Raw genomic sequence first — 16782 nt, 5'->3', positions numbered from 1 at the left:
TGGGAAAGTTGGCTGGGGGCCAGGATTCCCCTGTCAAGGCAGTTGCCTTTCATTCTGGGGGTGCTCAGGGCTATAGCAGGCCCTCAAAGGTCTGGGAGAAGCCTGAGACTGGCAGAGATGGAAGGTCTTAGGGCCAGTGTGGAGGCAGAGCTTAGCCTAAGAGCACAGGTTTGGTTAAGGCTGCACATAGAACTCTGAAGATGTAGTTATCAGTGTTGGAGAGCATTGCCAAGTGATCACAGTTACTGAGGAAGGTGAGGTGGGACCTAGCTTTTCACCTTAACTCTGACTTGCCTTCCCTGGTGGCTCAGTCAGTAGAGAATCTGCCTGCAGTGCAGGAGACTTGGGTTGGACCCCTGGGTCAGGAAGATTCCCTGGAGGGGAGAGCATGGCAACCCACTCCAGTATTCTTGCCTGGAGAATCCCATGGACAGAGGAGCCTGGCGGGCCACAGCCCATGGGGTCACAAAGGGTCGGACACGACTCAGAAATAAACACTTTCACTCTCTGTCTCACCTCACCTTCTGGCCCACCTCACAGATCAACAGCTGTAGGGCTCCCCCGTGGCTCAGAGGTAAAAAAAATCTGCAGTGCTGAAGACATGAGCTTGAGTCCTGGGTCGGGAAGATCCTCTGGAGAAAGAAACGACAACCCACTCCTGTATTCTTGCCTGGGGAATCCCATGGACAGAGGAGCCTGGAGGGCGACAGTCCATGAGTTCACAAAGGGTTGGACGTGACTTGGTAACTAAACAACACAACAGCAACCTGAGCTTTGTTCACAGGAAACAGTGATGCAGCTGCCTAAGCCCAGGTCCCCAGGGGTTAAAGTCAGCCAGCCCATCCCCTCCTCACCCCACTACACAGGAGAACTCCGGGTGGAATAGCAATTCTGCATATTCTCTCCACCTGGGCAAACTGCCTTCCTGGGTTTCTTTGTCAAGGGCTGAAGTAGCTATGGGAATTTCACACTGAATTAAAGGAGAATTCAGGAACTCCAAATCTTTTCAAAGCAATTTTGGTGGCAGTGGAGGTGCAGTCACCATCTGGTGAGAAAAGTGTTAAGTCAGAGATTCTGGTCAACTCTAGCATCAGGTTCAGAACCAAAGAATTCATTTCAGAGACACCCCCTTCCTCAGACGGCCCCTCCCCATCTAAACTGCAGGTTGAGAGCTTCTGTATTGATTTTCCAGGTATTAAAAAAGCCAATGCCACAGTTTTAAAAGCTTTGCTGAGATGCAATTTACATGTCTTTAAGTTCACCCATTACAAGTGTACAAATCAATAATTTCTAGTAAATTCTTTGACGTGTGCAGCCGTGATCACAATTTAGCTTTAGAATATTGCTGTCATCCTGTTTGCAGTCAGACCTCACTCCCATCACCCTTCCTAGGCAGCCACTGATGTGCTATCTCTGTGTCTTCCAGACATTTCACAAATGGAATAGTATGGGATCTTTTGCATCTGACTTCCTTCATTTTAATGTTCTTAAGGTTCATCCATGTTGTATGTGTCAGTACTTAATTCCACTACTTTGTTAAATAGCGTTCCATTGCATAGATACATTGCATTTTGTTTGTTCATTCATGGTTGATGGACACTGGAGTTGTTTCCAGTTTCTTATTGTTATAAATATTGCTGCTTTGAACATTCCTGCATAAGTCTTTGCAGGATCTTTTAGTTTGGGCATTTTGAACTCTTAGTTGCAGCATGTGGGACCTAGTTCCCTGACCAGGGATGGAACTCGGGCGCCCTGCTTTGGGAGCACAGAGTCTTAGCCATTGGACCACCAGGGAAGTCCCTTGTCATTAACTCTTGAGTCAGCTTTTTGAGGCTCAGGGGGAGACCTGGGAGACTAAAGCAAAGCCATTTATCTTAAAGGACAAGGACACGGGGACTTGTATGCACACTGTAGAAGGGACAAAGGATTGTTCGGGATCCCTTTAATAAGGCATGAAGTCCATTCATGAGGACTCCACCTTCCTGACCTAGTCATCTCCCGAAAACCCTGCCTCCCAATACCACACTCTTTGGGGGGTGAAGATTTCAACATATGGATTTAGCAGAGACACTAACATTCAGACCATAGCGCTGAGCAAGTGAGAATACCTCTTCACAAATGAAGTGGGCTGGGGCTGGGGAAGTGGGGAGGACAGTGAGAAGTGAGCTAGAGAAATAAGCGAGGGCAAGATCAAGACATCAGGAAGGTGCCATTTAGAAACCTCCTCCCGCAGCACGGAGGGGAACAGACTGGTGGGACCTGAGCTTTCCTTTCCAGAAGCTGTGTTGAGCCTCTTGTGGCCTTGAACCTCAGCCCTGCCTCACTAGGCCCCAACCTTCTCTGCCTTCCTGTGTGTGGCAGGTGTTACATCACCCTCACCCAGTCTCTGCACCTGACCATGAGCGGGGCTCCAGCAGGGCCTGCGGGCACAGGCAAGACAGAAACCACCAAGGACCTGGGCCGAGCGCTGGGCGTCATGGTCTACGTGTTCAACTGCTCCGAGCAGATGGATTACAAGGTACAGGCCCAGCCTCGCGGGGGCCCAAACCATCGATCAGCGTTATCCACGCCGCTCTGGCCAAGCTCAGAGACCCAGACCAGGAGGTCTCTGCTTCTTCCCAGGAGACATGGGGATCCTTGGCCCCGGGAGCTGATTGACCTCCTGTTAAACCTCACCACCATGGAATCCACTTCCACTAGTGAGCTTTGCAGCAGCCACAGATGGGTGACTTCCCCTCTGGGACCTTCCTTCCATCATTTGTAAAATGAGGAAGCTGAACATATCTCCAAAGGGCTAAATTCACTCCTTGACCCAGAACCACAGAAAGGCTCATAAGTGGTTGATATGAAAGTCTTCATATAAAAGCCATAGATGTGCTCTTCTGTAAAAGTGGGCATTTTTTCTAGAATTTCCACAAGGGCACAATCCTCTGCAAGAGCAGATTTGGCTTCTGAAGACAGACTAGAGTAACCTCTATTCTTTTTTTTTTTTTTTAATTTTTGACTGTGCTGGGTCTCAGTTGCAGCACATGGGCTTTTCTTGCTGCTGTTGCATGCAGCATGTGGGATCTCAGTTCCCTGACTAGAGATGGAACTCCCATCCCCTGCACTGGAAAATGGAATCTTAACCCCTGGACCACCAGGGAAGCCACAGTAACCTCTGTTCTTAGCAAGAGATACATAAAAGGCAAGTGCAAGGCTAATATTCCTCATTCAGGCACTCGTCATTTTTACATTATTTTAATATCAAATTATTCTAGGTGCTGTGTCATAAAGAAAGGCAAGGGAAACAAGACACCCATTAGGTCACCTCTTAGCAACATTCTGCTCACAGACCTTATATAGATTCTTTGTTATAAAAGCATAATAATTATCTCACTGTCTCATTTTTAGTTTTTTTATTGTATGTATTTTTGTAGACTGCCATAAGTCCCTTTTGAAAATAGGATGGCATGTAAATAAATTTAGGGTGGAAAAAGAAAACAATTACATTAAATAGATCAAATATTTATAGGTATAAATGATGTGATATATTGATTGCAAAATAAATTTAATTTAAAAGTAGTTTTAGAGATTGCAAGATAGCACTTGCAGTTACCCCATACAGAACTCTTGAAATGAGATTGATCTGCTACAACTTTAATCATTTCTCTTGTATATAAAATTTTGCTGCACAGAGTTGCAGAATCCTGTAGCACCATGTTTTCTCATAGAAAGCAGACAAAATGAGGATTCAGGCCTAAAATAGCAGTGCTCCCATAGTCTCTGCACTAAATTTTAATATGGTTGCCTTTATTTATGAACGCATAAAGATAATGTTTCTCTTTAAGCCAGGCTGGAAGAAGAAATATTTTTCCCCCTTTAAAGAAACAAGCTAAGCTTTAAGAATAAAGTTTCTGGATGCTTCTAGAGTTAAGCAATGGCAGCATTTCTGAGACAAGTATATTCTCCCAAGAGGAACATTATGGAGGACACACACATTTAGGTGTGGAAGACCTGAGATATTGACTGAAGAAGAAAAGGCAGATTTCTTAAAGTGACACCTAACATGGGAAATAGGAAGAGATGAGTTGGCCCCATGACCAGAGGTCACCTGCAGTCATTTCACTCAATCCTTTCAAAACTTGATTACTGAGCCCTGACCCCACCAATTCCTCTAAGAGTACAGGATCAGAGGATGAGTCTACCCTCAATTTGTTTGAACCGTGTGAAAGTTCAGCCATGTGTATCTAGTCCAGACACAGATCAGAGCAAGAACAGTAAGTATAGTTGTAGTGGGACACAGCAAAGGTAAGGTGACCACTTCCTGGACCCCAGACATCCTTTGTAACCAAACAGCCTCACTGAGCAGTGTCAAGCCTCCTCTTCCCTTTCTTGTTCAGCTATTCAGATAGAGGAATGGAGGGGTAGGCAGATGGATAAATGGAGATGGATAGATAGATGATTGATTGATATATAAATAGCTAAATGAGTGATAGAGAGATTGGTGCTTCCCAGTTGGCACTAGTGGTAAAGAACCCGCCTGCCAATGCAGAGATGTAAGAGATGTGGGTTCCATCCCTGGGTGGGGAAGATCCCTGGAGGAGGGCATGGCAACACACTCCAGTATCCTTGCCTGGAGAATCCCATGGACAGAGGAGCCTGGCAGGCTACAGTCCATGGGGCCGCAAAGAGTCTGACATGACTGAAGCGACTTAGCATGCATGCGGAAAGATATACAGATTAGATATATGCAATAGTTGTTGTTGTTGTTCAGTTGCTAAGTCATATCCAACACTTTGTGACCCCATGGACTGCAGCACGCCAGGCTTCCCTGTCCTTCACCATCTCCTGGAGTTTGCTCAAACTCATGTCCATTAAGTCGACAATGCCATCCAACCGTCTCATCCTCTGTTGCCCCCTTCTCCTCTTGCCTTCAATCTTTCCCAGCATCAGAGTCTTTTCCAATGAGTTGGCTCGTCCCATCAGATGGCCAAAGTATTGGAGCTTCAGCTTCAGCATCAGTCCTCCCAGTAAATATTCAGGGTTGATTTCCTTTAGGATTGACCAGTTGCTAACCAGTGGTCTTTAGGGAACCAGGAGTTCTATAATAAAGGGGATAGAAAATTATCAATACTTACACATGTAATGGTAAGCCTAGCATGGGTGGTAATTTAATCTCTGTACATCTCTCTGCAGTCTTGCGGCAACATCTACAAGGGCCTTGCTCAGACTGGTGCCTGGGGCTGTTTTGATGAGTTCAATCGAATCTCTGTGGAGGTCTTGTCAGTGGTGGCGGTGCAGGTATGGGGGGCAAAAGTTGATGGGAGCGTGGGGTCTTCATGCCAAGCACTGAGGACTTCTGCATCTTCTTGCTTTCACCCTCTCCTCACCCTTCCCCCATTGCATTTTCTCTATCTGCTTAAATCAGGCCTGGGTGCAGGACAGGGTATCTACAGGCCTCTACCAAAGGGAATCCGTATACTAGCCATGAGTCTCCATTTCCTCCTCTGTAAGATGGGAAGAAAGAACATCCGTGCACCTGTTTCTTGGGGATGAGGAAAGGCTCAACAAGATGGCAGAGCCCAGCTCCTTAGAAAAGGCACAGAACTGCTATCGTGAATACTCACACCTGTGGTGTCCCTATGTAGCACCTGGTACTAGAGGTTACCAACAGGCTGTCTCCATGTGCCCCTGCAAGGAGCCAGGGGACAAAAGGGAAGCAGTGAGAGACAGACAGACCAAAGTCAGCAGACAGTTCGTCTTGGGCTCCAGAGATTGTATGACCAAATTCCACATACAGTTGGGATTGTAAAAGAAGCAGGTTCTTGTAGAGTTAGCCAGACAAGGCGGGGGAGAAGTGGTTATGTGTGTCGGCTCTGAAACCACACTGCCAATGTTCACTTCTGGTCCTGCCACTTATTAGCCATGTGCCCTTGGGCAAGTCCATATCTCAAATTCCACATCTGTAAAGGGGGTTAATAATAGTACCTACTTGATCTGGTTGTAATAATTATTGAATGAGTTAACTTAAAGCCGTACACATAGTAGGCACACAATAAATGTCAGTCTCTGTTGTGATGGTGATGATGGTGGTTGTGGTCATGGTGATGATGGTGGTGATGATAAGGGTGATGATGGATGATGATGATGGTAGTTGTGGTGATGGTGATGATGATGATGATGGTGATAATGGTGGTGGTGGTGGCTGAGGTGATGGTGATGACGATAAGGGTGATGATGACCATGGTGGTGGTGGTGATGGTGGAGTGGTGGTGATGATGATTACTATCATTATTATTTGCACCCTGAAGGAAATGGGTTGAAGAAAAGTAGAAGGTTGGAACACACAGGACAGGGAAGAAGGCTCTACTCCCTAGTCTCTCCAGTCTCCTCTGTACCCTTCACTCCTTCTCAGCTGGCCCAGGTTCAGGCTGTCTTAGCAAACTTAGCATCCTAACTGATAAGGCAGTGCCCAGCAGCTACTGTCCCCAGTGTATAACAGACAGACACTGAATTTGCCTAATTTTGAAACTGCCCAACACAAGGGCAGTAATGAGGTCTCCAAGATCAGTTGTCTTTTGCTTCTGGAGTTAAATGAAATCAATTCAACCTGGAATTCCCTGATGCTTTCACGTTCTCATCCAGGATTATATCTGAGGACACATTCTCAAGAAAGTGGTCTGACACAGATGAATGGATAAAGAAGATGTGGTATATGCGTGTGTGCTGGGTCACTTCAGTCGTGTCCAACTCTGTGCAACCCTATGGACCGTAGCCTGCCAGGTTCCTCTGTCTATTGGATGCCCCGGGCAGGAATGCTGGAGTGGGTTGCTGTGCCCTCCTCCAGGGGATCTTCCCGACCCAGGGATTGAACCAGCGTCTCTCACGTCTCCTGCATTGGCAGGCAGGTGGTACATATACATGCAATAGAATATTAGCTATTAAAAAGAGTGAAATAGTGCCATTTGCAGCATCATGGATGGACCTAGAAATTGTTGAACTGAATGAAGTGGGTCAGATAGAGAGGGAGGTATTGTATAATATCTCTTATATGCAGAATCTTTAAAAAAAAATGATACAAATGAACTTGTTTGCAAAGCAGAAATAAACTCACTCAGTCATGCAAAAGTTAAAAAAAAAAAAAAAAGTGGCCTGACAACCACCTGGGCAAAACCTGAGCTACTACTGCTTAAAATCATAGACCCCAGAGGAGAAAATTGCACTGTGTTCACGCCGCAATCCAGGTTGGCATGTTGGTGCAGAAGCTGCAGCAGCTGTGACAGTTCCCCCGCCCTCCCGTCTCCTCGCTGCCTCTGCTCCTCTCCACTCCTCCCATGTCCACGTCCCTCTTCCCATAACTTCTACAAAAGTGAGCATGCCTCAGTGTCCTCGTAGGTGGACATTTTCATTTCTCTGTCAGATTGGTTAAGCAGAATTACGTATCCAACTGGGAAAGGTAAAGCAATTCAAGAACAATTACTCTGTTAGTTTTTAAACATAGAAGATACTACTTTCCTTTTTTTTCTGGAATTTTGCCACTACTATTGCAACCAGCTCCCTAGGCTTTGGGTTACATGGGCCAGTCACTACCCTGCGCCTCCAGCCTGGGTCTCCCTCCATGCTCCCTGGTCAGGTGTCCCTGATATTCCCTCCCTTCCATAGATTCAAGCCCTGACTGTGTGTTGGGCTGTGGCTGGAAGCAGTTAGACACAGCAGAGCGGCTAGCAGGGGCTCTAGAACTCAGCACAGCAGTGTTTCAAAAATTCACGTGCTGAACAAATAAATGCTAGTGTCTCAGAGCCAGGGGAGCTCCCATGTAACACCATTATAGAGGAGCCTAAGGTCTAAAGTAAAAACACAGAAACATTTTTAAAAATGTAAAATGTGATGAGTGGGTTGCACTTCCCAAAGAAAACAGACTTCAATCTGCCCCTGCAGAGAGAAGCATGGAGTGAGCCAGGCAGGGTTTTTTATTTTGATTCTTTAATTTTGTATTGGGGTATAGCTGGTTCACATTGTTGTAATAGTTTCACCCCACATTCCTCGTTGGGTGATGAGGGCGGTGAGGGGCCCCAGGGCAGAGTGGTGCTGTGAGCGCCATGGGAACCAGCAGAGTCTGGACTGTTGGGCCAGCCTGCCGGGCTCTGGAGGCCACCTTGGCCAGGACGCATGGACATTCTGTGCACGGAGAAGAAGTTTCAGTCTCAAGCTAATTACTGCAAGCTCCGCAATTTTGTCATTAGAGCTTCACTTGGGAAAGAAGCTGAATCCCAGTTGTGGAACCGCTGGGCCTTCTGGCAGAAACCGCCCTTCTGGACACTGAGCGCCTCGCCCGTGGGGGACGGTCCACTGCCTCCAGTCCCTCTTCCTGTCTCTGTCTCCGTCTGTCTGTGTGTCTGTCTCTCTGGTCCAGCTGTCTGTCTCTCTCTCTCTCTCTTTCCTAAGTGTTCCAGTTCTGATTCCCTCTCCACCTCTCCTCTGTCTCTGTCTCTCTCTTGTTTATGATCCAGCTGTTTCTCTCTCCTGTCTTATACACACTCCAGTTATTTCACTCTGAGCCTCTTTCTCTCTCTCTCTCTTTCCTTTGTTTATGATCAGCTCTGTTCCTCTCCCTCTCCTTCTCCCTCTGGTATATGGCCCAGCTCTCTGTCTCTCTGTTATTTATAGTCCAACTCTTCCCCTCTCCTTCTCTCTTATATACATACACTCCAGCTGTTTTGCTCTCTCTCTCTCTCTCACACACACATATTCAGACACACATCCCTGCAGCCCAATCTCCACGGAACCCTTGACTGTTCTAAACACCTGAGCACAGCTGATACACATGAGGTTCATTCAAAACCTTTCACTGGCCCCGATCTCCCAGTTCTGCAGATGTCCTAGGGCCTGGCTGGACAAGGGAGCCCCTTTTGTCTTCCTGCCTTCTGCTGCTGATCATTTTTGCACACACTTTCCCAAAGCAGCAGGTGTGGAAATAAATAGGTGAATTTCATTTTTGTTTCTGCTTCACTGCCCTAAGAATGATCTAGAATCTACATCTGACCAGATCAAGCTTCAGCTTGAATCCCCTCTGGCTCCAGACCACATTTAAGAAAAACTCTAATCTCTTTAGAAAGACATGACTAGCCCCTGGGCATCTGGCCCAGCCTCCTTTTGCCACTGTGGCTCTTTCCTCTCCTCACCAGAAACCCCATCCCTGCTGAACTCACCTGTGCTTTCCAGGTCTGTTCTAGAAATGTAGATGGAGGAGGAGCTGAGAGAGTTAAGACCAGATAAGGACCACACTGCAGTGGTGGAGGACAGGTTAACAGTTTCCATGTTAGCTGCTGTCTTTGAGCATCCTTTTGTGTGTGCTAAATTCCTTGTGGACTTGATTTCACTTACTCCTTAGAGCAAGCCCAGGCAGCGGGTCCTTGTGTTCCTTCTTTCCATCTTGTAGTGGCCGAGAGCCCAGGCTCCAGAATCCACAGGCCTGGATTCTGACGCAGATGCCAGCGCTGAGCAGCTGGGGAGGGCTCAGCAAACTGCTCCCATCTTGGTGCATCCAGTTCCTTACAGAGAAAGGGGATGATGGTAGTAAAGAGCCCCCCTCAAAGGATCCTGGTGGGGATCCCATGACTTAACCCAGAATTGTGCTCTAGGACAGTAGTTGGTGCAGGGGGAGGGGACCAGTGCTCAGAGCTGTCCATCTCCAACCTCTTAGGCACCACGTGATAGGAATGGGCATGGGGCTTGGGGCGGCCAGATTTCCTTTGGACAGGCACCCAGTGCCCATTAATAAAGGGTCCAGGGCTCAGGCCTCAGGCCTGTCCTTCAGTGTGACCCTGGGGTCCCAGCCTTAGCCACCAGCTGACCCCTGGAACGCACAGGGGGCATTTTCCCGTGACTTGTTCACCAGGTAAAAAGCATTCAAGATGCAATTCGAGACAAGAAGCAGCGCTTCAACTTCCTTGGAGAGGAGATTAGCTTGAACCCATCCGTGGGCATCTTCGTCACCATGAACCCCGGCTATGCTGGTCGTACAGAGCTGCCCGAGAACCTCAAGGCTCTGTTCAGGTGAGCGTCCGCTCTGCCCTGGGCATGCAAGGACCCCAGAGAGAAGCTTCTTTATTCTTTCCGCTGAAAACATGTGACATATATGTGAGAAGAAATGTAGAACATATATTCAAAAGTAGATTATATAAAACACATTTAATGCCATCAGCCATAAAATGATTTTTTTTTTTGCCGAATTGTGTTCTGTCCTTCTTTCCAGGCATAGAATTTATGCATTTGTAGTGTATGTTTGTGGTCTACACACAGTTTTGCATTGTCTTTAATTTCATAGGTTATCATAATCCTATCATAAATAGTTTCTTCTTCTGTTAGATATTCTTAAGAAATCTCATTTCATGACTGTGTTTTATTCTATCAAGTGCATGGTCCACAGTGTAGTTAGCAAGTCCCCTGTAGTTAAACATTAAGACTGTTTCTGACATTTAGAATAAATTTATGCATCATGGTAAAATATACATAAGTAGTTTTTTTGTATGCATGATTATTTTCTTTGGCTAGGTTCCCGGAAGTGGAATCACTGAGGTAACAGGGAGAAACATTTTTAAGGCTCTCGACACACGTTGCCAAGTTGCTTTCCACAAACAGTAGTGCTGAGTGACACTCCTAGAAGTGATGCATGATGTTGTTTAGTCTCTCAGTGGTGTCCAACTCTTTGCAACCCCATGGACTGGAGCATGCCAAGCTTCTCTGTCCTCCACTGTCTCCTGGAGTTTGCTCAAATCCATGTCCATTGAGTTGGTGATGCCATCCAACCATCTCATCCTCTGCTGTCCTCTTCTCCTTTTGGCTTCAGTCTTTCCCAGCATCAGGGTCTTTTCTAATGAGTTAGTTCTTCCCATCAGGTGACCAAAGTATTGGAATTTCAACTTCAGCATCAGTCCTCCCAATGAGTATTCAGGACTGATTTCCTTTAGGATTGACTGGTTGGATCTCCTTGTGGTTCAAGGGACTCTCAAGTGTTTTCCTGCACCACAGTTCGAAAGCATCAATTCTTCACCGATCACTCTTCTTTATGGTCCAACTCTCACACACATACGTGACTACCAAAAAACCAGAGCTTTGACCATACAGACCCTTGTCAGCAAAGTAAAGTCTCTCCTGTTTAATATGCCACCTCGGTTTGTCACAGCTTTCCTTATAGAGAAATGCAATTAAAGACACGTAACAACTCTAGGCTCCTATTACATACCTAGTAATTTTAAAATTAAGTAATTGTAGGGACTTCTCTGGACTTCCGAGGTGGCATTAATGGTAAAGAACCCCTACCAATGCAGGAGATGTAAGAAACATGGGTTTGATCCCTGAGTCTGGAAGATCCCCTGGAAGGGGGTAGGACAACCCACTCCAGTGTTCTTGCCTAGAGAATCTCATGGACAGAGGAGCCTCACTGGCCACAGTGTTGCAGAGTCGGACACAACTGAAGTGACTAGGCATAGCACAGCGCAGGGACGTCTCTAGCAGTCCAGTGGGTGAGACTTTGCCTTCTAACGCAGTAGGTGGGGATTCAATCCCTGGTCAGGGAGCTAAGATTCTGTGTGCCTCATGGCCAAAAAACCAAAGCATAAAACAGAAGCAATGTTGTAACAAATTCAATGCAGACTTTAAAAAAAATAAAAGAAATACAAGGGAAAGAAATTCTTTAAAAACTAAGTAACTGTAAGATAAAATGTTACTAGAACTAGAAAGAAAAAATCACAGTAAATTCTTATATACAGATAAAAATTCCCTTCGGTATTCTATTTCTCATTTTCTGGCAAGGTGCAGTTAACAGGTACTGACTTCAGCTCTTGGCATTAGGCCTTGGCATTTGTATGCAAATAAGTTTAGAATAAGCTCTGAGGCTCTGGACTTGGAGGAGACAAGTTTCAGGATGAGGACTAGAGAGATTAGAGAGACTCGGTTCTTCAACAGTAGCCCCAAATCTGTGATAATTTGGGGCTAATTACTAACCTGTAATCTGCTAATTACTCAGGCATCACTAATCTGTGCCTTGTGTAAGGCCCACTAGACTTAGCTTGCAAGACTTGAGTCGTAGCTCCAACTTTGTCCCCATCTGATCACATCATCCATCACCTTGAGCGGGCAAGTCCACTCCCTTTACCCTTATTAATTCATTTTAACATTGAAAATCTTTGATGAAATCATTGCCAAGGTCTCAGTTTCCATGCTCACATATGCCTTCATCTATGATCTCAGCCAGCATCTCTTCTCTCACAAGCTCCCATCCAGGCGTGGCTGGGGACCCAGTCAGCCCTATGTCTCCCTCTCACAGGCCTTGTGCAATGGTTGTCCCAGACTTTGAGTTGATCTGTGAAATCATGCTGGTGGCCGAAGGATTCATCGAGGCACGATTACTAGCCAGGAAGTTCATCACTCTTTACCAGCTGTGCAAAGAGCTTCTCTCTAAACAGGTAACCCTCCCTGGTTACACCAGGTAACCACTCAAGTGTGATTGTCCCAGCTCTGGATGGGTTCTGGAGCTGGGGTATTAGGGAGACATAGCACCTTCTCATAATAGATTCTTCACTGTCTGAGCCACTTACCAGACTTACCCTATATGGGCTTCCCTCATAGCTCAGTTGGTAAAGAATCTGCCTGCGATGCAGGAGACCCTGGTTCAATTCCTGGGTCGGGAAGATCCACTGGAGAAGGGATAGGCTACCCACTCCAGTATTCTTGGGCTTCCCTTGTGGCTCAGCTGGTAAAGAATCCGCCTGTAATACGGGAGACCTGGGTTTGATCCCTGGGTTGGGAAGGATCCCCTGGAGAAGGGAAAGGCTACCCACTCCAGTATTCTGGCCTGGAGAATTCCATGGACTATATAGTCCACGGGGTTGCAAAAAGTCGGACACGACTGAGTGACTTTCAGTTTTTCAGTTTCATAATAGATAGTCTCTGTGCCCATAAGCATATTCAAAGCTCTGCAGACTTCTACAATAAAGGAACTTCTATAAATAAACTATAACAAGGAAACTTCTATAATAAAGATACATGTTTATTATCTTAGCTAAGATAATAAAGATACATGTTTATCATTAACTAAAAAATTTAGCTTAGCCCAGCATTTAAAAGATAAACCTGTTTGGTCATAGCGCTCCATCTTTTAATACAACACTTAGTAACACCTCGTAGACTCCCAGTGTCCCGTAAGAAACACTGCAGTGGCCAGTGAAAGCCCTTGGAGGGAGTGGTCTCTGCCTGATGGAACATGAGATCTGGGAAGAAGACTGGGGAGAGAGTCAGACATCAAATGGCACCCCAGTGCTCTTTGCTTCTGGTCCTTAAATGTGGCTTCTTTCCAGCCCAGACCAGGAGCTAGGAACCCAGAATCTTCATCTGCTCTGTCGTAGATCTTTTCTTTTGCCCCCACCTTGACCTCATAAGTGACCGAGTAGTGACGTGATATCTAACTCTGCTGACACGAGCCTGAGCCCGTGGGTCCCGCACCCCAGCATCTCTGGCCTCACCGGCCCCCTCCCCCCAGGACCACTATGATTGGGGCCTGAGGGCCATCAAGTCTGTGCTGGTGGTGGCCGGGTCCCTGAAGCGGGGAGACCCTGACCGGCCCGAGGACCAAGTCCTGATGCGCTCGCTGCGAGATTTCAACGTCCCCAAGATCGTGACTGACGACATGCCAGTGTTCCTGGGCCTGATCGGGGACCTGTTTCCAGCCCTGGATGTCCCTCGGAGGAGAGATCTTGACTTCGAAGCCCTGGTTAGGAAGGCGGTGATGGAGCTGAAACTCCAGGCTGAGGACAACTTTGTGCTCAAGGTACATGGGGTTTTTCCTCCCTCCCAAGATTTGTCTCTTAATTCTTTTCTTTGACAATGGGTTACTCTTCGTCCTTAATCCAAAGGGCTGCTCTCAACGTACAGATATTCATCAACTTTGCAAAAACTCAGTTCACTTCGGTAGCTCGTTATAGGGGCTTCCCTGGTGGCTCAGGGGTAAAGAATCTGCCTATAATGCAAGAGATGCGGGTTTGATCCCTGGGTCAGGAAGATCCCCTGAAAGAGGAAATAGAAACTGTCTCCAGCATTCTTGCCTGAGAAATACCATGGACAGAGGAGCCTGGCGGACTACAGTCCATGGGACCTCAAACAGTCGGACATGACTGAGCAGCTAAACAGCAGCAATAGCTCTTTAGAGGGACACCCACAGTGTGGGATGTGTCACAGGAACGCAAGAGAAGGTCAGAGCCCCTACCGTCGGGGATTCACATCCTCACAGAGGAATAAGACACAGGCTCTGTTACATCGTGTTCCTTTCCCATGAATTATTTCATGCACCATAATAACATTGATGCATCTCAGAAACGTTACTTTCTGCAAAACTGTTCAGCAAAAATAACACTTAGGGCAAAGAAGGCTTCCCTGGTGGCTCAGATGGTAAAGAATCTGCCTGCAATGCAGGAGACCCAGGTTTGATCCCTGGATTGGGAAGAACTTCTGGAGAAGGGAATGGCTACCCAGTCCAGTATTCTTGCCTGGAGAATCCCGTGGACAGAAGGGCCTGCAGGGCTACAGTCCATGGGCTTCCAGGGTCACAAAGAGTTGGACACGAGTGAGTGATTACCACTTTCACTCAAAATGTATAGAGTATTGTACCCAAAGTCCTAAAAACTCAGCAATGTGTTATTTCATCGAAAAGCTCTGGTTTGAGAAGGCATCCTGTAGTCTTTTTAAAGTGATAATATTAACTTGGAAGGAAAAGGAATAATCCCGTGGAAGTGTGAAAACTGGGAAGGAGATATAGCAGTAAATTTCTGGAAAGATGGAGAGAGGATGGGAGGAGACTGACAGATCAAGCAGAGGAGAGGGGGGTTGCAGGTGTGGAAAGGGCTTCAGGGGACACGGAGCCAGGAGGCAGCCAGTCTGCCAAGCAGAACCTCGGAGCAGCTCTGGGCTCAGAGCAGGTAGTAAAGGAGGGCAGGGAATGAGGAAGAGAAGTGAAAATAGCCAGGAGCGGGGAACGTTAAGACACATCATGATGGGATTTCAGAAGTCAAGGGTCAAGAGGGAAAAATGAAAGTTTCTTGGCTGGGGGATGGATTGAGAAGGTGTACAGGTGACCCACGAAGGAATGAAATTCAGGATGATGTCAGAACCTCTCACCAACAATATCAGATAGTGCAGGACAAGGAAACCGTTCCTTCAAAGTTCTGAGGGGAGACGATCTCAAAACTCCACTATGTACCAGATTATCAGATATTTTCAAGGAGTTACAGATTTTATTAATGTTACATAGGCATCCTATTCAATTAAGCTATTTGAGAACATACTACAACAAAACATGGATGAAAAACAAAAGTCATGGGATTCAAAACTTCAAGAATCAAATAAGGGAAGTCTTTGAATTATCGCTGTCAGCAGACCTAGAAAGCAGCTAACCCAAATCAAGGCAGCAGTTCCATGGTCTCTAAGGAAAAGGACCTCAAAAGTAGACAAGGCATATCAATGGGAAAGAGAATCATTGAAGAGCTTCAAGCAGTCATCTACCTGGTATGTGTGTGTGTTGAGGGATGAAAGACAAAATTAGAAGCTGATTTGGGCCAGATTGCAACAGGGCCTTGTAAACCCGTGTAAAGATTTGGGACTTCATCACCGAAACTTAGGAGAACCACTGAAGGGACAGCCTGATGACAGTGACATGATCACATTTTCATTCCAATAAGCATACAGGAGTGTAGAAAGGAGAGCCTGAAGGCAAACTGCAACAAGAGTGATGATGCCTTCCATGCAACCACTGTCCCCCAAGGAGCTCCTTGACTCCAGCCTCATCAAGCCTTCTGGTCAACCACATCATGCTCTGTCATACCACAAGCCTTTGTGCTGCTTCCTCTGCCTGGAATATCCTTCCCGTCCATCTTCTTGGCAAACTCCTACTCATCCCTGAAGCCCCAGTTCAAATGCCCCATCCTCTGTGAAGCCTTTCATATTCCCTTTATCTATATGAAATCTATTGTTACTTCCTATCTGTTGCTATAATGTTCATGTTCATGGGGTTCTCATAGCAAGAATACTGCAGTGGGCTGCCATTCCCTCTTCCAGGGATGTTTTGATGCTTTCAAATTGTGATGCTAGAGAAGACTCTTGACAGTCCCTTGGACAGCAAGGAGATCAACCAGTCAATCCTAAAGGAAATCAACCCTGAATATTCCTTGGAAAGACTGGTGCTGAAGCTGAAGCTCCAATACTTAGGCCACCTGATGTGAAGAGCCAACTCGTTGGAAAAGATCATGATGCTGGGAAAGATTGAAGGCAGGAGGAGAAGAAGGAGGCAGAAGATGAGCTGGTTGGATGGCATCACCAATGCAAAGGATGTGAATTTGGGCAAGCTCCAGATGGTGAGGGACAGGGAAGCCTGGCGTGCTGCAGTTCATGGGGTTGCAAAAAGTCAGACATGACTTGGCTACTGAACAGCAGCAACAATCTCCTTCCACAGCATTTAGTAAACACATCAGCCACAGCAGTCATGCCCTTCGTCCATGTGTGCATGTGCTCAGTTATGTCGGACTCTTTGCAACCCCGTAGACTGTAGCCCACCAGGCTCTTCTGTCCATGGGATTCTCCAGGCCAGAATATTAGAGTGGGTTGCCATTTTCTCCTCCAGGGGATCTTCCTGACACAGGGCTTGAACCCACATCTCAATTATCTCCTTACATTATAGCAGTTTGTCAGTGTGACTTGCTTCTCTATCAGACTATGAGATCAGGGAAGGCTGCAGAGTCAGCTCTGACTCTC

At 46.6% G+C, this 16782-nt stretch overlaps 1 protein-coding gene across 1 annotated transcript in view; it reads left to right on the top strand.

Annotated features, from left to right (window-relative positions):
- The window catches only part of DNAH9 (dynein axonemal heavy chain 9), a 277788-nt gene that overhangs the window by 102098 nt on the left and 158908 nt on the right, over window positions 1-16782 (top strand). Inside the window, exons 27-31 of the mRNA XM_043473954.1 lie at window positions 2362-2518; window positions 5179-5283; window positions 9881-10038; window positions 12311-12449; window positions 13523-13810. Of these exons, the coding sequence (XP_043329889.1) occupies window positions 2362-2518; window positions 5179-5283; window positions 9881-10038; window positions 12311-12449; window positions 13523-13810 (847 nt within the window). The remainder of the gene's footprint in view (window positions 1-2361; window positions 2519-5178; window positions 5284-9880; window positions 10039-12310; window positions 12450-13522; window positions 13811-16782) is intronic.

This window comes from Cervus canadensis, chromosome 1 (genome assembly GCF_019320065.1).
Source record: "Cervus canadensis isolate Bull #8, Minnesota chromosome 1, ASM1932006v1, whole genome shotgun sequence".
In the NCBI taxonomy this organism is placed as follows: Eukaryota; Metazoa; Chordata; class Mammalia; order Artiodactyla; family Cervidae; genus Cervus; species Cervus canadensis.
Note: the sequence above shows the minus strand (reverse complement) of the source record. Positions and strands in the feature narration are given on the sequence as shown.